Source organism: Ursus americanus, chromosome 3 (assembly GCF_024610735.1).
Source record: "Ursus americanus isolate L20-20 chromosome 3, mUrsAme1.1.p, whole genome shotgun sequence".
Lineage (NCBI taxonomy): Eukaryota > Metazoa > Chordata > Mammalia > Carnivora > Ursidae > Ursus > Ursus americanus.
Window position 1 is genome coordinate 22,828,294 of NC_142129.1, and position 22,292 is coordinate 22,850,585.

General features: G+C 48.4%; 1 protein-coding gene across 4 annotated transcripts; it reads right to left on the reverse strand.

The window, feature by feature from the left end:
• Nucleotides 1-1,987: 1,987 nt before the first annotated feature.
• On the reverse strand, nucleotides 1,988-20,445 carry TSPAN33 (tetraspanin 33). 4 transcript variants are annotated; one of them, XM_045792674.2, is made up of 9 exons: nucleotides 20,084-20,444; nucleotides 15,015-15,184; nucleotides 7,629-7,686; nucleotides 6,837-6,964; nucleotides 6,427-6,501; nucleotides 5,300-5,395; nucleotides 3,878-4,006; nucleotides 3,314-3,475; nucleotides 1,988-3,103 (listed from the first exon to the last, which is right to left on the reverse strand). In XM_045792674.2, the coding sequence occupies exons 3-9, from the start codon at nucleotides 7,675-7,677 to the stop codon at nucleotides 3,002-3,004; spliced, it is 741 nt and encodes a 246-aa protein (XP_045648630.1). In that variant the 5' UTR covers nucleotides 7,678-7,686; nucleotides 15,015-15,184; nucleotides 20,084-20,444; the 3' UTR covers nucleotides 1,988-3,001. The 4 variants fall into 4 exon arrangements, with proteins under 4 accessions (XP_045648630.1, XP_045648628.1, XP_045648629.1 ...); XM_045792672.2 differs by lacking the exon at nucleotides 15,015-15,184 and having other exon boundaries at nucleotides 6,837-6,961; nucleotides 20,084-20,445; XM_045792673.2 differs by lacking the exon at nucleotides 15,015-15,184 and having other exon boundaries at nucleotides 1,988-2,605; nucleotides 20,084-20,445.
• Between the last annotated feature and the right edge of the window lie 1,847 nt (nucleotides 20,446-22,292).

Consider the following 22,292-nt stretch of genomic DNA (forward strand, 5'->3'; position numbering starts at 1 on the left):
CTCTAGAGCCCTCAGAAGGAACTCTGCTCGGATGACACCTTGATTTTAGCCCAATGAGACCCATTTCAGATTTCCGACTTCTAAAACTGTCAGGTAACAAATTCGTATTGTTTTAAATTCGCGGTAATTTGTCACAGCAGCAATAGAAAACAAATTCAGAGGGAATCAGAACTTCATTGAACATTCTGCAAAATTTGCACTCTTGGACTCAAAGTCCCTGTTTACATAGTAGGGTTTGAGGCCCACGGAACTAGCAGTACCTTTCTTGCCACCTCATCCCAGCAGGATTTTCACCATCCTTCAGGCCTTTCTCCCACTTCTGTCCATCTGGCCTGATTTCCGTGGCCCCAAGAATTTTCCTCCGTTCACCACCTCTGAGGCCTAGTTTTGATAGCTATTCTAAGATACCAGTGTTAACCCCACCACATGTTTGAGACTAGGGTTATTAGAAGCTGAAATCCAGGGAGCAAATTAAAATGAAACATGAAATACCAATGAGAAACCATTTTAAAAATCGGGGCATTTTCTCTCCCAGCATCAGGCCAAAGAGAAAGTAAGCTAGAGACACTGAGAACCAGAGACACTGAGAAATGAATCTAACTAGGAACGACGAACTGCAATATAAGCTTCTGAACTTCTGCTAGCGGCCCTATAAGGCCTGGGACTTGGGCAAAATTCCTGATCCTTTCGTCCAAGCCCAGAAGGCTAGAGCCGAAAGACCTAAATAAAGGTGTAGTTTGGAGTTTTAGCAGTCTGGATTTGAATCCTGGTTCTGTGGACCTCCATTCCTGTTCTCTTATTCCGAGAGGCCCCAGACGAGCCCCTTGCCAGGTGAGCTCCTCCAAGCCGGTGAACCGGGAAAGTGCGTCACCCCAAGTCCTAACCCAAATGACGGTCCGCGTCACCAAAAGAAGAAAAAGTATAAAATACTTTATAAAATGTGTCTTCGACACATTTTTTACTCTTCTCTCAGAATAAAAGGCCCTTACTTTTAATTTTTTATTTGTGATGATTTTATTTTTTCTTTCCGTTGTGTTACTAGCTGGAGCTAAACATTGGCTGGGGCCCCAGGCGGCTGCTGGAAAGGCGCCCTCCCAGGAGCAGAAGGCTCGTTTAGAAGAAACTGGGGGCGGGGAGAGAACTCGCGACTCAGCCTCTCCAGCGCGGTCGGGATTCTTTCGAGTCTTTCACCGGCCAGGCCAAAGCTCCTAGTCTGAGACCCCCGACAGCAGAGGGCAGCGAGACTTCGGGGAACACTAACAGCATAGCTGCGTCCCATGGCCCCGTACCGCCCCCCCGGCAACCTAGCTCCCAGCGCCTCCCCGGCTGGGGGCGTAGGCGCAGGCTCTGGCCGCCGCGGGGGCGGGGACCACCCACAGCGCCGCGCGGCCCCGCCCCGGCCCCGCCCCCGACGCGCCCGCCGGGCCTCCAGGCTAGCCGCCCTCGCACGCTTCTCTGGGCGTGAGGAAGCCCCGCGCCCCGCTGGGAATTTTTTCCGAATACTCCTTGGAGTACGGCTGGCAGCGGTACGAGCTCCTTCAGATAAAGAGGGAGGAGGGGGCTGGAGGGCCCAGACTGGGGGGCGAAGGGAGGGCCTTCTTCCTCCTCGTTCCCCTCCCCGCCCCAGCGGAGAGCGCTAGACTCTGATTTCCAGCTGTGTGCCTATCTACCCCCGTCCTGAAAGTTTTGGGTGGCCAATTTTAATTCAGTTTAGTTTGGGGAAAAAACTAACATCTGGCTTTGGGAAACATTACGCCATTCCCAGGTCGGAACTGGGAATCTTTCGACCTAATTTAGACCAGAGGGGGCGGGGTTGTGGGAGGGGAGTAGTGCATCTGGTTGAGGGAGGTGGGGCGAGGGATGGGGCCCGGGACGTATTGTGGTGTTTAGGGGAGTCTCCAGTCCCCACCTGGAGGGAGGGCCCACCCGCTGCGCCCTTCTACCCCTCCCCTTCTTGTTGCCAGAATGGAAAATTCATGGAGTCCAATTTAGCGCAGGTCAACAAACTTTTATTGCCACTTCTGGCTCCCCTGCCCCAGCAAGATCCCTGCTTCTTACACTGTAGAAATACTGAGCTCTGGTGCAGGGTAATGGGGGCGAGGGGGGGGTGTTAACCTTTCCTCTTCAGCACACTGCCAAGGTTAAAGAAACCCCACTCGCTGGAGAGGGAGGGCCAGAGGGGAGGAATTCAAGGGCACAAGTGGCTCGGTCCCACCTCTGCTGGCTGCAGAGTATAAAGACCATGGTTCCAAACCTTTTAAAAACGGGTGGAGTGGGGGAGAGGGATGAATTCGGCTGCTGTTGTACCCCTTGCCCTTGCTGCCATGTTTCCATGGAAATGAAGGAGGGGCAGGATGTAGCTCACTTTGACTACCTGGGAGGATGGCTGGGCAGCATTTAGTAAACACATCGCCTTCCATTCCTACCCAACACATTCAGCCGTCCCCAGTCCACCCCAAGCTCACTGCCTATTCCACTCTCTTCGCTTCTGGAGCTGGTATCATACGGACTGGACTCCAGGTAGGGCTGTTGGTGTCCACTCTCCAGCCAGGTCTTGCTGGCAACAGATGGAATCAGAGTATGTCCAGCAGGCTCAGTAGCAGCCCTGGTAGAACAATGGGTTGTAGTGCCTCGGTGAAAAGCAACACCTAGCACCCCCAAAACTCTGTGCAACTGATGTTTCGCAAACATCTCTGCCCAGACTAAATTTAAAAAAAAAACAAAACAAAAACCATAAACCCAAATGCGTAAGGTTAAAAATAATGCAGAATAACTCTAACAATGCCGAGGGCTAAGATGGAGGAGAGGAGCAAGTGCATCCTTCCAAAATTTGAGCCACCTGTGCACCCTGCCTTCTGCCCGGCTGGACTTGGCTTCTCCCCACTGGGCTGTCACTGGGGAACCGGAATCCAAATCTCCATTTGGTGCTGAGAGCTATACCCATTGCTATTGTTCGATGAGGCTCGCCTGTCGCCATAGTGAGGAGGTGCAGGATGGATTCTCAGTACCATGGGTCAGCTCGGTGCTGCTGGTTGTAGAGCTGTAGCTTGATCTGATCTTTGATCTGATTCACAAGGATCTGGGACAGCAGGATTCCTACCAGCTGGGAGAGGTGAGATGGATTGGGCCCTCAGCAATGAGTGATGTCTTTGTTTTCCCTGACTTGATCTTCCCTGTATGGTTAGCACCATCCCATCCCCTGCTTCGTAGCAATGTCAATGCCTGACACCCTGGCTGGTCCCCAGGTGCCCTCCCCAAAACAAAGAAGTCTTTGCAGAATTGTAGGACCCACAAGTCTTACAGGGTAAGTTACCTGGGGGATGGCCAGGCCCAGTGCTACACCACCAAGAAGGAAGAGGTTGCTGTGTATCCAGTTGACCAATTTGTCAATACAGCCATTGGTATAGATGACTTTACTAGCCTCCAAGTAGTCAAGGGCCTGCATACCTTGGCCACACATGGTGTTGATCACTGCCTGGGGAAAGAGTTGAAAAGCCAAATGGAACTCCCGTTCCCAAACTTTTTATTTTGGGCCCTAGCTGATGGTCTTCCCACCCTTCCTAAATTCCTAAATTATTAGGGAATATACGTGGAGGATCCTAACTTGGAAGTTGCTAAATGCAAGCTTCCTTCCCTCTGGGAGATCTGAGTTCAGTTCTCCTTGCTTTAGAGACCTGCCCCTTCTGAATCCCCACGTGGACCGCAGGAGTGAAAAGTTAACAGAGTCATTAGATTGGGGTGAAGAGAAACATCTGACAGCTGTCCTACGAAATTGATGGGTTAAGCTAGGCAATGGGGATTCCCCACAGTGGCTACCCTAGTTGGGAAGTAACTGAAATTGCTGCCCAGGAGGAAATGAAGTGGGATGTAGGCTCACCTGGTTCGGGGTAGGCAAGCAACAGGAGTAAGGCACAGAGCAGCGCTCACGGCTTGGGTTGTCTTCTGAACAGTTGAAGTACATGTTCTGGGACCAGTCCCTATAGGAAATCCCTCCACAGCAGCTGAACTGCAACAAAGCCCACCACAGAGGTTAAGAATCCCCCACTCCTCACACTGAAGTGACCAGGGGAATTCTCAGAGCAGTCAAAAGTCCATGGCCAGCTTCCATTTGTAAATTCAGGTTGTTTTAAAACACAATGTTAAACCTTGAGCTCACGTTTCTCAGTGGCCTTTACCTTGATATACCTTGTTATAGCGACCATACTTGTATATATTTTTTGTTTTTCACATTCAGCTATGAGCTCCTTGAGAGCAGTTTCTGCATAGTATAGAGGCTGCAAAAGGAGGTGTTCAAAAACACTGGCTGAAATAATTAAAGGATCAGTGTTGAAAATATTTGTTTTAATACAGAGGAAACAGAAGAGAATCTTCAATATTATGTGCCCATAATTACTCCATGAAAGCACGTAGGATCCAAGCAACTTGCACCAAGGGAAGGGGAACTCAGTACTGGTCTCAAAAGCACTTTTATTTAAAATTCAACTTTTGATTCATAGCAGCATTATTCACAATAACTAAATGGTGGAAGTGACCCAGGTGTGCATGATGAGTGAATTAACAAAGTGTGGTTGATACATACAATGGAATGTTATTCCGCCTTAAAATAGAGACTTTGACATATCTTACAACATGGATGAAATCTGAAGACATGCTAAGTGAAATAAGCCAGTCATAAAAGGACAAATACTGTACGATTCCATTTATATGAGGTCCCTCGAGTGGTCAAATTCATACACAGAAAATAGATGGTAGTTGTCAGGAGTTGGGGCGGGGGAAATCGGGAATCAGTGTTTAATGGGTAGAGTTTCGTTTGGGGAAGACGAAAAAGTTCTGGAGAGGGATGTGGTGATGGATGTAAACAATGTGAGTGTGCTTGGTGCCACAGATTTGTATATTTAGGTTAAAATGGTACATTTTGCCACAACTTTGAACACTTAACTTTTGAATAGGTAATATTTTAAAATCTGCCCATTTCCTTATCCCCCTATAAGTAACAACTTAGAATACTTTCTACATATCCTTGTAAATTCCTTTTGCAAATATGGATACATATTTTTCCTCCCTCTTTTTTTTACACAAATGGTAGATTACTATATACACTACTGTTCTGTTCTCTTAAAAGTACTTTCAAAGCACTCTGTTATGTATGGTTTTTTGCCAAACCTCCTTCCAGAATCCATTACCTGGCAGGTAATGAAGAAGCCCATAGGCCTGGAGGGTGAAGTGTCTCTTGGGATGGCATTAACTTTTGCCTACAGTCTCTCAAACCACAGGTGAACCCCCCACTCCTAGCCCATACCTTCTTCTGGCCAAAATCGATGAGGTTCTGTAGATCCAAGTCGTCTCGGTAGTGCACAATGGCATTATTGATGATCTCGCTCACTTTCCCTCGTGCCTGCCAGAGACATGAGTAGGGAATCAGAACACAGCACTGATCCCTAGCCTGTTCCTCCCTTCAATGGTCGTCCTTCTTCAGTTAAGTCAGCCTTGAAATCAGAACCAGGTCCTAGGTGGATGGCCAGTTCCAAAGCCCATCCATCCCTGGGCCCTCAGGTATCAGTAGGCAAGAGAAACACAGGACCTGCTGTTGCCTCTTCTCAGAGCCACATTTTGAGATAATCCAAGATTTATTTACCTCTGAACACTCTTAGCGCAAAATACTTGTTGATGCAAAGCAGAGACTTTAATACATACATATTTTGGTAGAAAAGAGATTACAAAGCTGAGACACTGACCTCTAGTGGACAGAAGAGAACTGCATCTCTTTAGACTCCAAACATCATTTTAGGATTTTACTAAGTCAGAAGGGTTAGGACATTCTGAATGAACTCAGTGGCTCCCCATTTCATAGTTTCCACCATGCTTTCTTCCTTCTTGCTCTGCTACTTTTCTCAGAGTTTCTTGTCTATAGCCCAATACTATCCCTGGTAATCATTTGCTCTTTGAGAAAGGAATTCTGGTTCTTAACTAAAAGGACTGTCACTAAATAGCAGACCACTTCCAGCTATGGTGAGCACTGCTCAAAATCTCGTTTAGTTACCCCCTTCTTTCCTTTTGTTTATCCCAATAAGCAATGTTTAGAAGAAAGAAAAGATTCCTCATATTGTCTATGGTCTACTTGATAATTGTTTTACCCAATAATTTGCCATTAAAGTTTGAAGATTATTTTAACTTTGTGTTCATAGAATTTATTTTCCTGTTGGCTTCTCAGAGTGTCAGAGGAAAACACTTTACCATTTGGAAATCCTCTTTAAAAATGGTGACTTTAAAGGCCATTCGTTCATCCCTAAGGAGAATCTTTCAAAGGCTGATGCTTCTCAGGGGAAGGAGCCCTGTGGTTAATTAATCAGGCTAAGCCTAGGCAGGAACCTTCTCTTCCTCCCTCTGGTTCACACCTGAGGAGGCCCCCTCGGCTCCCAACGTTACCTTGTCTGAGAAGACGAAGCCCAGGACCCCTGCAGCCAGCTGTAGCAGGAACACGATGGTGAGACAGAGTGAGAACTGTGGGGAGCAGGCAGGAAAAGGAGACAGTTGATTACCATGCTGGGCTTTAGCCCCTCTCAGGGCCATGGGGAGTACTGGGTCCTGGGGAGCTATGGGGCACTTCTCCCAGATGCCCCACGCATGATAAAGGCCTCTGCCTCTGCCATGCTGTCTTGAGGTTGGCCACCCTGTGCTGGGTCATCTGGGCTGAGCCCTATAGTGGGGAGCAGACAGCACAGGCCTTGGAGTGGGGGGTGGGACAGACGAAACTGAAAGGTTGTAGGAATGGCATCAGGAGCCTGGGAGGCATATGGAGGAGGCCAGGGTCTTTCTGGGGGCCCCTGACCACTCACCGTCTGTAGGAGGCAGATGTTCTCACGAAGCGATCCAATACAGCCGCAGAAGGTGAGCAGGAACATGAGAACGCCCACCACAATCAGCAGGATGGCAGGGTCCACGGCCAGGCAGGCCAAGGCTGCTTCTGGGGGAAGGACTGTCTCTCAGTCTGAGCCTGGTGCTGACTACGAGGTGGGGGGGTGTCCCCCAGAACTGTTCTCCTCTGCTGGGGGAATCCCTAGTATGGTCGGATGACGGTTATGGGGAGGCAGTACTCTCCCCTCCCGAGGGGAGAGTAAAAAAGGCCCAGAAGGGTTTGTGACATTTAATTTGAGGAACTAACAAAGTGAGAGCCTTTATTCCCAAGCTTAAGAGAGGAGGAACCACTTTCGCTCCAGAAAAGAATTAGAATGGCATTAGGCTCCCACTTTTGCAGATTCCGTTTCCTGGAGACTTTGTGCAGTGCAACAGGAATGGAGGTTGAGTTACTTCAGGACACAGTGAGGGGGGTGCTGTGGCCTCTGATGACTCTCTGCTCCCAGAGGCCTGCCTCCTTTCCTAGATACTTCCTAAGCCTAAAATACAGGCAGATCCTGGATCATTCGTGGGAGCTCAGGGAAATCCTGGTGAACAGGCATGGCTGGCCTCATGCCTTGGAGTAGGGTGTTAAGATTGGGCAAAAGGACAGCTGTCCTCTTTAGCTCCACAGCTTATGTGGGAAAGCGTATTAGAGGGCCAGGGCTGAAGGAAGCAGGGGAGGAAGGGGCTTGGCAAGAGTCATGGGGGGATGGAGGGGACCTCTAGCTCACCTGCATGCTTCATCAGCCGAGCGTAGACTCCCACAGCCACCATCACCATGGAAATCACCTGGGGACACAGGGAATGAGGCAGACCCTGAGATTTTGGAAACCAGAGAGCCCACTGCAAGTTACCTTAAGGAGAACAGGAGGACGATGACTTTCCTAGGAGCCAGAGCTGAGCACCTCTGTCTCCCCAGAGATTCAGTTGATAGCATCTGTCTACTTTGCCTCCAAGAAAAGCTTTTACCAAGATGATCTCATATGATCCCCACAGCACAGTTATCTTGTGGGGCAGCTATTTTCACCATTTCACAGATGAGAAAATTAAGGCAATTCAAGGTTACTAACAGTGGTTAAGAATGTGGGCTTTGGAGCCAGTCAAACCTGGGCCTCTGATAAACAAATCTCTGGGCCTCAGTTTTGTACCTAAAGATGGGAATTTAAAACAACTACATCGAATAAAACTACTGTGAAATTAGATAATGCATGGAAAGCATTTAACACAATGCCTGACAATAAATATATCTACCATTACTAATAGTTAACTTGTCCAGGGTCACAAGTTTTGAATTTGAATTCAGCTACATCAAAGGGAAGGGTTTTTAAAAAATATTTTCTTTATTTATTTGAAAGAGAGAGAGAGCATGAAGGGGGGAGGGACAGAGGGAGAGAGAGAAGCAGACTCCCCACTGAGCAAGGAGCCCAAAGCGGGGCTCAATCCTGGGATCCATGACCTGAGCCAAAGGCAGATGCCCGATCGACTGAGCCACGCAGGTGCCCCCAATGGCAGGTGTTAAAGCTGAAGCAGGCCTGAGTAGATGCACACTCCCAGATCCCTAACTCCCTTGGGGGTCAAAATGGTGTCAAATTTGAGAATGGAAGAGCATACCAATGCGAAAGAATGCATGCATGAATGCATGTGTGTAAAATACCAAACTGCCTTGGCAAAGGAGCCTTTATCTTTATAACCCTGGATTCCAGTGTGGAGCAAAAGACAGTTCAAACATCCTGGCTCCTCCCTGAGAGAATAAAGCTGTCTACCAGCAATCCCCAAAGGGGCCTTTTCTGCCCCCCGCCCCCGGCCTCCAGGAGTGCAGGGCAGCCCAGTGTGCACATCTCTTGGCCACTCTTTCTTTGTGCCCAGTCCCCAGGCTGGTGCTAAGCAGCAGCTGGCTGTCACCATGGCAATAGCTGGGGCCAAGCTCTGGCTGGAGGGAGTTCTCAGCAGCAGGGACTTGACCAACTCAGTGGGGAAGGAGATGGCTGGCTAGACTCCACTGTCCTACAAGACAGAGACCAGCTGGAAAGAGCCATCTTGGGGCTTTGGTGGGAGAAGGGAATAGGGCCCCTAGAGAGGTAATAGGGTCAGAGTAGTCCCTCAGCAGAAAGACATTTTTCCTTAGTGGCCTCTGCCTTCCGGCGCATTTAGACCCTTATCTAAAACCATATCTTTCAGGACTCTTCTCTGGCTATAGACACAGCCTTGCCCCCCCAGTCATTTGACACTGCCTCGGACTCAGGGTCAGATGTGTTATCTGCTGGCCCTCCCTTATGCGATTTGTCAGGAGAGAGGGAGCTGCTTGCAGAGCGGGGAGTGGGGCTGGAGGTGCCAGCTGGCTTGTAGTCCCCCAGCAGAACCAGGCTGAGGGAGCAAGGCGGAGTGGGTGGGAGGAGAGGAAACCGCATGGCAGAGATCCCAATCACCCCTGAGGCCTGTGGGCACAGCCCTCTGCCAGAGTGATTGAGTATCTTGGCCTGCCTGCCCTTTAAAACTCCCCGCAGCTAATTAAAGGTTCTGAATATCCTTTTACTGAATCATTGAAAGATATGTATCTGCTCTTTATTTCTGTTATTCCCAGTCTCCTCACTGTTTTGCAACATGTTAAATTTTCCTAGGATGTATAACTTTCCACAGAGACGGTCTCTGATTAAATCCTAACCCAACTAAAACAAGAAAGAAAGTAAAGAGATGCCACGTATGGCGGTAACTTCATTCCACGTGTGGGCCTGTAATTGCAAAGCTGCTCTGCCTTTATCTGTGGTAGGTAGAATATGTCCCCCCAAAGATGTCCTGTCCTAATTCCTGGAACCTGTGAATATGTCACCTTCCGTGGCCATAGGGGCTTTGCAAATGTGATTAAGGATCTGGAGATGGGGAGATGGCCCTGGTGGGCCTTAGAAGAGGGAGGCAAGAAGGTCGGAGTCAGAGAAGGAGATCAGTATGACAGTGGAAGCAGAGGTGGGAGTGCAGTGGTGCCATGGGCCACGGAAGACAGGCAGCCTCTAAAAGTTGAGAAAGGCAGGAAATAGAGTCTCCTCTGGAGCCTCCAGAAGGGACCATCCCTGCTGATACCTTGGTCTTACTCAGTGAGACCCATTTTGGAATTCTGACCCCCAGAACGTAAGAAAACTAATTTGTGTTGTAGTCGGCAATGAGTTGGTGGTCGCTTGTTACAGCTGCGATAGGAAACTAACACACTGTCCAAATCCCGTTCATCGGCGGCTCTGCACAATGTACTCCGAGGACCGCAGAGATGAGTAAGATACGGTCCCTGCCCTTAAGGAGACCTGTATGTTATATGGGAGAGGGACAAGAACATCTAGAGTCTATCTTTTCCAGACTCGGTGTCATTAGAATGGGAGGGAGGGCAGGGAGAGAAGAACTTAAAACTGCTGATGCCTCGGCTGCACCCCAAAGCACATATTCCAGAATCTCTGACATTGGAACCCAGGCAACAGTACTTCTGAATGCGTTCCAGGTGATTCCAGTGTGCAGCCAAGTTTGAGAACCACAAGCCTAAAGCACACTCAGCCAGGCGTCTAGAGCAGCAGGTGCAGGTTACATTAAAATCAAGATTAAGACTTTAATATTATCATTAATATTTAATACGATCATGAATGACACTGCTTACCCGGAGCTCACTAGCCAACTCTAAAATTCGACATTTCTATCCCTGATCTGCCTCTTCATCCTGGAGTCACAGCTTGCCCTTTCACACTCCTATTCCTGCCCACATCTCCCACCCTGAATTCCTCAAAGCTACTGCCGTCCCAAAGTTAATGCCGCCGCCGTTAATAGCACAGCGTTTTAGAGCTGAATAGAACCTTAGAAATGAGCTCAGCCACTCACCTCTTTTATAGATGAGGCCCAAAGAGCACAGTGATACTTGACCAAGTGCACGTGGGTGCAGAGGAAACATCTGGACTGAACCCAGTTTCCGATCTCAGTCCGGAACTCTTTCTGCCATGTCAGGCTTTGCCACAAAATCCTTATAACACCCCGCAATATCGCCAATGACCTCCTTTCATCATGAGGATGGAGATTAAGACACTTCTTAGAATGGCTTTTCATATTCTGGCTAGAATGAAGCCTCACTGGAAATTTTTACAAGCTAGACATAGTTTTTAAAATAGCCGAGTCTAGCAAAAGGCATGTTCCTGAAGAGTTGTCAATCAAATTATGTAAAATAACTTGCACACACCAATACTTCTATCCTTATAGAAGGTGAGTAAGCACCTTATAATGAAAATAGCCATCCCCTGGCCTCCTTGGGAAAATGGTTCAATCCACTCTCCACTGGAGCAGGAGATATACGAGATAAGCCTGGAGTATCTCATGGTGCCAGAAAGTGAGGAAATGCTTAAAAACAAACACCCCCCCCCCCACGCTGATGTCCAAAGGGACGTCAAAATAAGGAAGTGTGAAATTATTACCCCAAACATAAAATACGGATAAAGTCCATACGGATAAAAAGGACTTAAATTTTTTTTAAAAGGCTTAAATAAATAAACGAGGGAGAAAAGACAAATCTCCCATGCAGAAGAATTCCAAATAATTTGTGTGTAGACGCTGCACTCTCAAGGAGGTGGAGAACAACTCCCTGCTCCCAAGTGTGGGCTGCACAGAGTGACTTCTTTCCGAAGAGCACGGGGTGGAAGGGGGGGGAAGACTAACTTTACGGTGGAAGCACCTGGCAAACACTACCTCAGCCAGGTAGGTAAGGTCAACATCCACAGAAGTAAATCACAGGTATGTGATATGATGGGATGGAAAATGACACTTCACTGCTGTGGTTTTCCTCCTGAAAACACATAACCCCGTTACAGCCATGAGAAAAACACCAGGCAAGTTCCAATACGGGGACATTCTACAAAAGAACTGACCAGTGCTCCTCAAAAGTGCCAAAGTCATCAAAACTGAGGAAATTCTTTCCTTTCTTTTTTTTTAGGGGGGGAGGGGCAGAGAGATGATCTCAAGCCTGTCCATGACCAGCTCGAGCTCGATGCATGGAGCTTCATCCCACAACCCTGAGATCAGGACCGGAGCTGAAATCAAGAGTCAGATGCTTAACTGACTGAGCCACCCAGGCTCCCCCAAAACCGAGGAAATTCTGAGAAACTGTCACAGCCAACAAAAACCTAAGGAGACAGGACAACTAAATGAAATTTGGTATCCTGGATGGCATCCTGGAGCACAAAGAGGGTGTTAAGCGAAAATTGAGGAGATCTGAATAAAGTATGGACCTTGGTGATAATGGTAATACCATTAATTGTCACGAATGTACGCTCATGTCAGATGTTGAGAGAAACTGGATGTGGGGTATATGGGAACTCTCTGTACTATCTTCCCAATCTTTCTGTAAAACTAAAACTGTTCTAAAAAATGAAATCTATTTAAAAACAACCATGCCCAATTTGTTAGGTGTTAGTTGGTTAGTAAATCCACATTTTTTAATAACCGATTTTCCTAAACTGGGATTCACTTGCATGCAATTTCACAAGCTTTAATCAGGGGGGTCTGTCCTTACACCAAAGTGTAAGGCAATGGATCTCAATACTGTTGAGCTGTCAGAGCACCAGGAATCTAGAATGCTCTGTTAGTATAACCTGTACTATTTTGACATGCTAAATTCTCTTCTTAAACTTTAATATGTTATCACTGCTCTCTAATTTACAGTCCATATTTACCTTTCCCCAATTCCCCCAATAATGTCCTTTATACCTGTTTTTTTTTTTTCTTTTCTTTTTTTTCTGATCCAGGATCCCATCAAGGATCATGCATTTAGTGATCTTTAGTGATCAAGTCTCCTTTGGCCTGGAAGAGTTTTGCAGCTTTTTTCTTTTTTCTTTTCTTTGTTTTTGGTCTTTCAAGACCCTGACTTTTAAAAAATTGTGGTAAGGGGCAGCTGTGTGGCTCAGTCAGTTAAGCATCTGCCTTCAGCTCAGGTCATGATCCCAGGTCCTGGGATTGAGCCCCACAGGGGGCTCTCTGCTCAGCAGGGAGTCTGCTTCCCCCTCTCCCCCTGCCTGCTGCTCCCCCTGCTTGTGTTCTCTTCCTCGTTATCTCTCTCTCCCTCTCTGTCAAATAGATAAATAAGATCTCTTTAAAAAAGAACATAAATAAAACATTGTGGTAAAATACATATATAAAAAAATTAACCATTTCACAGTTCAGCAGCCTTAAGTTCGTTCACGTTGCTGTGCAAGCATCACTGCTATCATGTTCCAGGACTTTTTCATCACCCCAGATAGAAATCCTTAACCCATTAAACAGTCACTCCCCCCATTCCCTCCACACCTCCAACCCCCAGCAACCACAGTCGGCTTTCTAGCTCTATAGTTTTGCCTATTCTGCACATTTCCTATAAATGGAATCATACAGTATATGGCTCTTTGTGTCTGGCTTCTTTCACTGAGCATAATGTTTTCAAGGTTCATCCATGCTGTGGCATGTATCAGTACTTCATTATTTTTTATGGCCTAATAATATTCCATTGTATGGATATAACACAATTTGTTTACCCATTCGTTCACGCATGGACATTTGAGTTGTTCCCACCTTTTGGCTCCTGTAAATAGTGTTGCTGTGAATGCTGGTGTACAGGTTTTTGTTTGAATACCTGTTTTCAGTTCTCTTGGGTGTATACCCAGGAGTGGAACCGCCAGCTCATATGGTAATTCTATGTTTAATTTTTTGAGGAATTACTGGACTCTTTTCATAGTGGCTGCACCACTATTCCCACCAGCAATGTACCAGGGTTCTAATTTCTCCACACCCTTGTCAATACTTGTTCTAACATTTTTTTGACACTGGCATTTTTTTTTAGTAAGCTCTATGCCCAACACGGGGCTCGAGCTCACGACCCCAAGATCAAGAGTTGCATATACCGACTGAGCCAGCCAGGTGCCCCAACACTGGCATTTTTTATAAGTCCAGGCCAGCTGTTTCGCAGAATATCCCTCGGTTTGAATTTATCTGATTGTTTCTCACAGTTTGGTTCAGGCGACACATTTTTGACAGAAATATTGCACAGATAATGTTGTGTCTTTCTCAATGTGTCATGTGAGGAAGCACAACATATTAATTTCTATCATAGAAATTAGGAACAATTTACTAAGCAACGACAAGGCTGTTAAGCATATGTCTCTACATCTCATAAAACAATAATACAGGCACTACTCTAAATAGTTTCCTAGTTTTACATAATATTTGGTTGCTCCTGTCCTCTTCCCTTTGCCTTCTGCTAGCATTTGCTGGCAGATAAGAAGCCACAGATACTAATGTTCATGGGAGAAAATAAAAAATGGAGAAAATTCTCTCCATTACTTGACTTTTTTTTCTTGCAAATTGTAGAAAGACAGCTATGATTTGGCGTTATGAGAAAAACCCTATCCTAGTCCCTGGAACACTCACGATGTCAGGGCCATTATAATGCACTAAGGGAGGAAGGTTATAGGGCCCCAAGGTGAAACTCTGAACAAGAGTTCTCCTGGCTCTGGTGCCCAAATGCCAATAATAACAGGCAAATTAGCTCTTGGAGTCCACTTGGATTGTACCTTAAGACCAAGGTGGTGTGACGAGCCCTGACAAGTGGACTTACCTAAGGTCCTCAGAGACAACAGTGGGGTCTCTGTTCTCATGACAGATATGAAACGTCTCTGTGAACCATAAAATCTATAAAGACATCATAAATTATCACCTCTCTCTGGCTAACAGTAGAAATATGAGCAAAGGGGGTTTGAGGCTGAAGGAAGTCAGGCCCAAGGTGAGCTAGCCCTCACCTAGACTCAATCTTCAGCTACTTGCTGCGTGTCGGAAGGAACACTCATCCTGGCTCTCCATGCCCATCCCTAACAGGTGACCTCTAGGAGCTCCTTCTAGCAACAGTAATAGCTACCCTTTGTTGAGTGCTAAGGGTCAGGTACTTTATACCCACTCTTTCATTGAATTCTGACCACAATCCCAAAAGGGTGTTAGTATCTCCATTTTACTGAACTGACGTTGGGAGGATTCAAGTAACTTTCCCCAGCTCCCTCAGAGAGTGAGCAGCTAAATGGGACAGGAACCTAAGTCTTTATGTCTCCGGAGCCTTGTGACCTGGGCCATGCATTCACCTGGGGGCATCACATGAGGTGGGAAGAAGCTGCCTGCAGTCCTCTTGGGGGGAGTAGCTGGTCATCTCCAAACTGGGTGAGGCTAAGGTGGTGGTGGTGGTGGGGAATAGGAGAGCACCAGGAGGTGACGATGCCAGCAGGGCCCAGAGGGAAGTCCCTGGAACAGCACCCTGAAAGGGGAAGACACGGCATCACCATGCAGGGCCCACCAGCCCCTGAGAGAAAGCCCTGGCCTCGTCTGTCTCCACATTCTAAAGTCCAGCCTACATGAAGTGGGTGCCTCTGTCTCTGAGTCCTCTCCTCTTCTTTGGAAGGTGGTGGTAGGGGACAGCTGCGAATAGAGTCATTCTCTGTGTGGGGATCAAAGCCTTGCCCCTACCCAGAGGGACGTGGGGAGGGAGGCAACAGTACTTTGGTTTCTCAGTCCTCTCTATCCTTATTTCTGGATAAGTCTGCTCGAGGTAAAGTAGGGCCCCCTCTCTCACTGCCCAGGCTCTGCATGCCCTGGTCCTTGTGCGGCCATCCCAGCACCATTGTTCCTGGGTTTCTGAGGTGGCAACTATCTATGTGAAACTGGCTCTTAGCTTTCTCCCTCTGGACTGGACGGAATTGTCCTGCTGGAGTTGGGGAATCCACAGAACTCTTTCCTTTCCAATGTCTGCAGCCAACCACTTAGCTTCTCCTTAGGCCATGGCTGGTCTTGGTTTTCCAAGGTTATACACGAGGGACAGAAGTCCACAGGGGCTCACAGTAGTATAAACACTCAAACTATGGCCCTGGAGTTCCCAGCCTGGCACAGAGTCTGCTATCAAGATTCTGAGAGGTGTTACGTGTTTTCTTTTAATCTTTCAAAGGCTTCTTGAAGTTTATGATTTTCTACTCGGTACAAGGCTAACAGAGCTGTTGAGATAAGAAAGCATGTGAGTGACTTGACAGCATAGGAAATGCTTCTTGTCTTCATTTTTAGTTTTTTCTTTTTTAATTAAAAGAATGCAACTACGTCACTTATTACAGCGTGCCTAGTCTACAGGGAAAGGATGAGAGTAGGGGTGGGGGGTGGGCTCTACCTCCTAATGTACTTAGGTGTGAGCGTGTGTGTGCGTGTGTGTGTGTGTGTGTGTGTGTGCTGGGGGTTATGTTGGGTGGTGGAAAGGGCCTTGCCACTCCAGAGGGGTTTTTGCCAGGCTTGATGCCTGGTCATTTCCTCGTGGCTTCTGAGCCAGGTTACGACAGATGGTGCTACAGGTGGTATGGGGCATTCTCACTGCCCTGGGGACTCCCATACAGTGGTCCTGGAGGGGAGAGTGAATTTCTAAAGAAGATACCTCACTAGAGGCCTGGCTCATTCTAGGAGAGACTAGGATGGGGCTCCACATGTGCTGCAGGGTAAGTGAAAACATCCGGGTGTTGTAGGTAGTCATTATGCATGACCCTAAGGGAGATGCTGGACAAGACGGCTGACCTGGCTTGAGGGGGTTGCTGGGCCACAGGACCCAGTGCAGAAGAAAACACAGTGGGATCCCTCTCCCCCACCAAGAATGCTCAAGGACTCAAGGTTGTGCTGCGTCTTGACAGACCAGTAGTGTCCATAAGAGAGGGAGGAGGGGCAGCATGCCTTCACCAGGTAGGGGCTGCTCCCTCATTTGCCACTCAATAAGCATTCAGTAAGGACCCCACCCTGCCAAACTCAGCTGGGCACTGAGAAGCAAGAAGTGAATAAGGCAGAGTACCCTCAGGGGCCTGAAGTCTAGAAGAGGAGACATAAATAAACATATAATTGCAGCAGAGGGAAGGGATGTGGCAATCAAGGTATATATACAGGGTGCCTTGGGAGCCCTGAGGCATGGCCACCAAGGAAGCCTGAGTTGAGTCACAGAGACTGGAGGTCTGAGTTCGGCTTGACTCAAAACCACCCCAACGGCTGCCCTGGGTGGAAAAAGGACCAGCAAGGAGGGATATGACCGCTATGAGCAGTGCTGATAATGTTCCTGCCAGTGCGTGCTCGAGGCTGATAAAGCCTGTACCATGGCATTGGTGTTTTCTCTGCACAGAGCTGTCCAGCACAGGGAGGGGAGGCGAGTCAGCTACTTCTTAACTGACAAATTGTAATACAACTTTTGGGGTCTTGGGGCAACTACTCTGGGTCATAGGATTCCAACAATCAGTCATCCAGCAGCATGATTCTGGGGAGAAGACCAGAACTCTTGAGCAAAAGGAGAAGTGAGATTTGAAACATGAACAGGAGGAACGGGTCCTGCTTCCAAAGAAGCCAGCAGCCTTCTGAGTCAGACTAAATGACCCAAGGGCCAGGGCTGTTAGAGCAGCAGCAGGGATAGCCAGTGCCACACCACCACCGAGTGTGACCCCCGACAATACTGGCTGCCTTCCCAATTTGTTCCAGCACAAACACCACCCATACACAGCTCCCTCAGCAGCTGGCCAGAACATGCAGTCTGCCTGGAAAAGGAGAGCAGCAACATGGGTGTCTCCGGGGCAGAAGTGGGGATGATTAGGATGGTGAGAGCCCACAAAAAAGAAAGCACAGGAACCAGTCCCTGAAGGGTGGTAGGAAGAAAGAGGACCCCTGAGCTGGAAAAGCAGCCCTTCAACTCCAACTGCATTTGTGTAGAATGTAGCTCTGGGACTCTGGGCCTGGGGGAGATGTGACGCTCAGTAACACCCAAAAAGTACTGGCCTCTGGGAAGGTCAATGTCCCAGGGACACGAGGACACAGACAGATGCATCCTTAGAACCAGCCCCAGGTCCTGAAGAAAGAAAACAGTCCCCAAAGTGATGCATTCATCTTTGAATAGTTCACAGAGGCAGAAAATTTTTCTCCTTTAGAGAAGAAAGATTAAGGACAGAGAGACAGATATATTGGCTTAGGGTCACACAGTAAGTTGATGCCAGAAAGGAACTGGGCCTCTTGTCCTTCCTTGTGCTATTTCTAGAGCCTCTGACTTTTTATGAGTCTAAAGTAGGGCTAAGAAGGGGCTCTTCTTTAATTTGGGGTGGTGCCAGCTTGGTTAGCCAGGTCCTCTGACCCTGAATGAATCATTTTTACCAACGTAAATGGGTCTATGGAGCCAAACTCTCACCCTGGCTGCAACCTCCCAAAGTCATTTGTCTGGTCAAAGGGAGAGGGGGATGGAGTAGGGTGGGGAAGTCCAAGAAAATGACCACGAACGCAAGTGTAACAGATGCACCCAGCTGTCATCGCTGGGGAACACAGATAAGGGTGAAGCGCCAAGGGCTCCAAAGAAGAAGCAGAGTCTTGGCTGATAGAGAAACTTCAAATGAGGATCTGAGGTCCCTGGGATGCTAATGCTGGCTCTGAGGATGGTATGTCATCCCCTAGGATGGCATGTTACTGGCCTGGCACATTCAGTGAGCATGTAGGAGGGTTCACTGGGACTTGCCCTTAGGCGGGGAGTTTCCCTTAGAATGTCCCCCAGCCTCGACAGAGTGCTGGTGAGATCTTCTTCTGTTCTTTCCTAACCTCCAGCTGAGGCAGACCCTAGACCATGGGAAGTTGGGTTAACTACTAACACTAACACTCCGGCTACAGTAGCAGTTGTCTGGGCCATGGACTTTCCCCTAGACGCACTGTAGTTCAATAGAAAAACCACCAGCTCAAACTTACTAACCAGCTGTCAGACCTCAGATAAACAATTAACATCTCTGTGCTTCAGTTTTCTCATATATAAAATGTGGGTGCTGGACAGAATGTCTTCTAGATTTTTTTTCCAGTTCTAAAACTGAGAATTTGTTAGGAACTCCAACTTCATTTTTCCCAATACAGTGGCTGAGCTCTTATCACCACCCTCTGGGATTTCTCTCATTTGTCCCAACAGGCGAGCACTTATGTACTTTGTGTCTGTTCTTCAAACCACGGCCCCTATGAACCTTTCCAGCAACTGGCTTAGATGCCTGGTCTGCTCCCTCTCCTAGGAAACATATTTTAGACTCAAGCTTTCTCTCTCCTGCAAGTCTAAACTTTAGGTCTCAGGCTGAAATGGGCAGGGATAATGGGTACCCACAGCAGCTGCTCTGGCGTGACCAGAGCTGGAAGAGAATGGGGGATGGGAGAAGGACCTCTCTATGTTCGCAAACCCAGAGGAGCTCAAGGACTCTATAGACATGAAACAGGATTGAGCTAGCATTTCATGATCTGGTCCAGCTGGATTCCCAGCTCCAGCAGAGTGTTTCTGCCATCCCTGATCATACCGGGTTCGATTTTATGGAGGAGGGAACTAAGGCCTACAGAGATGAACATATTGCCCAGGTTAGTCAAGTCAACAACTGCAGGTTGGAGATGGGAATCCAGGTGGGCCCAGTCCAATATTTTTTCCACTTTTCCACACTGCTCATAAGATTCTGAAAGGACTGCTGGCCTTTTAGCCCAACACGGGGTCCAATTTAAAGAAGCTGGACTGTCAGGCTCCAGGGGATGGAGTCTGGTCCTGAGAAGGGTGGGGCAAAGTTTCGGACAGTGCTGGGAAAGGCATCCACATCTGGAGGCCATTCCTGCCCCTTCTCAGCCTTTGGGAGGAAGGGGGCACCAGAGGCCTCCAAAAGGAAAAGATGAAGCCCTTTAACCCATCCTCTTTGAGGGAAGGGGGAGGGAAGGCCTGGGTTTTCCCCCCTTCATCTTTTTTTCTTTGCTGTTGGGCCTCCCAGCCCCCAGGCCTGAAAGTCCCCCAGTCATGAATGTACCACTGGATCTGCTTTGGGCCAACAGGAAAACCCGCTTCTCCCACGCAAACCCATTTTTTTGGCCTGTCACAGAGGCTCATCCGATGACCAGAGGATACCCCTAAGTCTTCAGTGAATCTCTTGCATTACCCTCCCCCCCCCAACATCCCCTCCAGACGCGGCGCCAGTATGGTGTCCCTCCCCAGGACAAATTACCCCCAAAGTGTCATCAGCCCAGAAAACTAAGCAGTGTCGTTCACGACGCTCGCCTGGAACCTGGCATCCCGGGACGCCCCCTCCTCAGCCGTGGGCAGCCCACTGTACCCTCGAGGGGTGCCCTGCAGCCCAGGTGTCCCCAAGCCCCCACGACTCACCCAGAAGAGCATGTTGAAGAAGAAGAGCAGGTATTTCACCAGCGGACTGACGAAGGTGAACTCCTCCCCATAGGCGGCCGGCGCCCCAGGTCTCCGGGCCATGCTCCCACCGCCGTCCCCCCGGGGGCCTATCTCCCAGCGGCGGCCGGCCCACCTGCGCGCCCTACCACTGGGGGCATGAGCCGCGCCACCGCGGGAGCCCGGGAGGCGGGGGAGCTGCGCCGCGGTGGGAAGTGCCCGAGCCGTGCGTCCGGGAGGAGCGCGGGCAGGGGAACGGCGCCGCCACCGGAGCCGCCGGGAGTCGCGGGAGCGGCGGCAGGCAGCGTGAGCGGCGGAGACTCCGCGGCGGCGGGAGGACCAGCCTGGCCCGCCCGGCTCCCAGGAAACCAGGCCCGCCCCTGGCCACCCATTGGCGCGGCTGCCGAAGCCTGACTTCTCATTGGTCGGTCGCTGATGTCACTAAGTGTCCAGCCATCCCTCTCCTCCGAAAGGCGGGGGAGACACCTGTTCTGTGAGGGACAACTTGTTAAAGGGTCAGTGGTTCTGCCGCCTCCCCCGAGAAGGGAAGCATCCAGGCAGCAGCTGCTCAAGGGAAAGGGGATGAGATGGAATGCACACTGCATCACACACCCATGTCCTCTACCCGGTTGCTGCACACATATGCAAACACACATACAGTAAAATCAACAAGTACGTACGTCGTGTGTTCAGCAATGCGCCGAAAGCTCTGGGGATACAAGGGAATAGAGAGAATCCCTGCGGGAATGGCGATAACATCAGGGAGGCAAAACTAACCTACGTGTAACAATTAGAAAATATTTAAGAGTAGCGGCAATCCCGTTTAGTAACTATATATTTTAAATGCTTATTTCAGAAGCTCTGTAACCCACTAGTGGAAATTCGGAAGCATCACCAACAATCCTGCCATCCCAATTCGTTACTGTTTCAACATCCCCCTTCCTATTTCCTTAGAATCTTGGTCTATAGACAGACACTGTTTTCAACATGTTGATCTGACACAAACAGGCTGAGTGCAGTGTAGGTAGTGGGCATTGTGCTGGCTACCATAAGTAATACAAACACGAATGTTACAGATTGAAGGTTTGTACCCTCCCCCCCCCATTCATATTCTTAACACACACAACCACCCCCTCCCCGTGATGGTATTAGGAGAAGAGGCCTTTGGGAGGTGCTTAGGTCATGAGAATGGAGTCCTCATGAATGGGATTAGTGTCCTTATAAAAAAGATCCCAGAGAGCTTCCTCACCCCGTTCACCATGTGAGGACACAGGGAAAAGACAGCCGCCTAAGAACCAGGAAGTGGCTTTCACCAGACACTGAATCTGCAGGAGCCTTGATCTTGGACTTCCCTGCATTCAGAATTGTGAGAAATAAGTTTCTGTTGTTCATAAGCTACCCAAGCTATGGCATTTTTCTTATAGCAGCTTAAATAGACTAAGAAAGAGTCCACCCTCCTCAGTTGCATGACCTGGGCAAGCTACTTGATGCCCCCAAGCCTCAGTTTCTTCAATGTTAAATGGGGAGAGTCCCGTCCTACAACGTTGGGGTACGGATTAAACAAGATAAGGTATGCAAATCACTTAGCACAGGCTGGCACATTGAAGCGTTCACTCAAGGCAGTATTTTGTTTGAGCAGAATTTAGAATCCAGTAGGGAAGTATGACAACTGCACAAATAACTACAGCACATTTACTTGGTGGAGAATTATTGAAGATATCATAGCAAGTGAAATTAAGGGAGGAAGAGACTTAGAATAGAAGAGATGAAGGGGGAGGGTAATCCAGGTGGACAAAAGGGTGAAGCACAGCCTGGAGGCGTAAAAACACAGTGTGTGTTTAGTGAAGAATAACCAGACTGGTTTGGCCAGAGCATTGGGTATGCTTAGTATAGCAGTGGAAGATAACACTGACTGATGCCAATACACATTGAAATGAGTTAAAATCATGGACGGGCTTGAATGCCAGATTGGTGAGTTAGTGCTTCATTGGTTTGGAAATAAAAGGTTGGGGTTTTTTTTTTTTTTATTTAAGATTTTAAGTAATCTCTACACCCAATTTGGGGTTTGAACTTGCAACCCTGAGATCAAGAGTCACATGCTCTACCGACTGAGCCAGCCTGGCACCCCCTGAAAGAAAAGTTTTAAAGAAGGGAATGATGTAAGATCTGCTTTTTCGTTTTTTGTATTTCA

What these genes read in the sequence shown, in the direction of transcription:
- TSPAN33 (XM_045792671.2), bottom strand. Translation starts at nt 20,185, where the DNA reads ATGGCCCGGAGACCTGGGGCGCCGGCCGCCTATGGGGAGGAGTTCACC. An exon ending in TCGGCTGATGAAGCATGCAG is followed by an intron (nt 6,965 to 7,628) that starts GTGAGCTAGAGG and finishes TCCTTCCCCCAG; the next exon opens with AAGCAGCCTTGGCCTGCCTG. An exon ending in TCGATTTTGGCCAGAAGAAG is followed by an intron (nt 4,007 to 5,299) that starts GTATGGGCTAGG and finishes GCTTTGTTGCAG; the next exon opens with TTCAGCTGCTGTGGAGGGAT.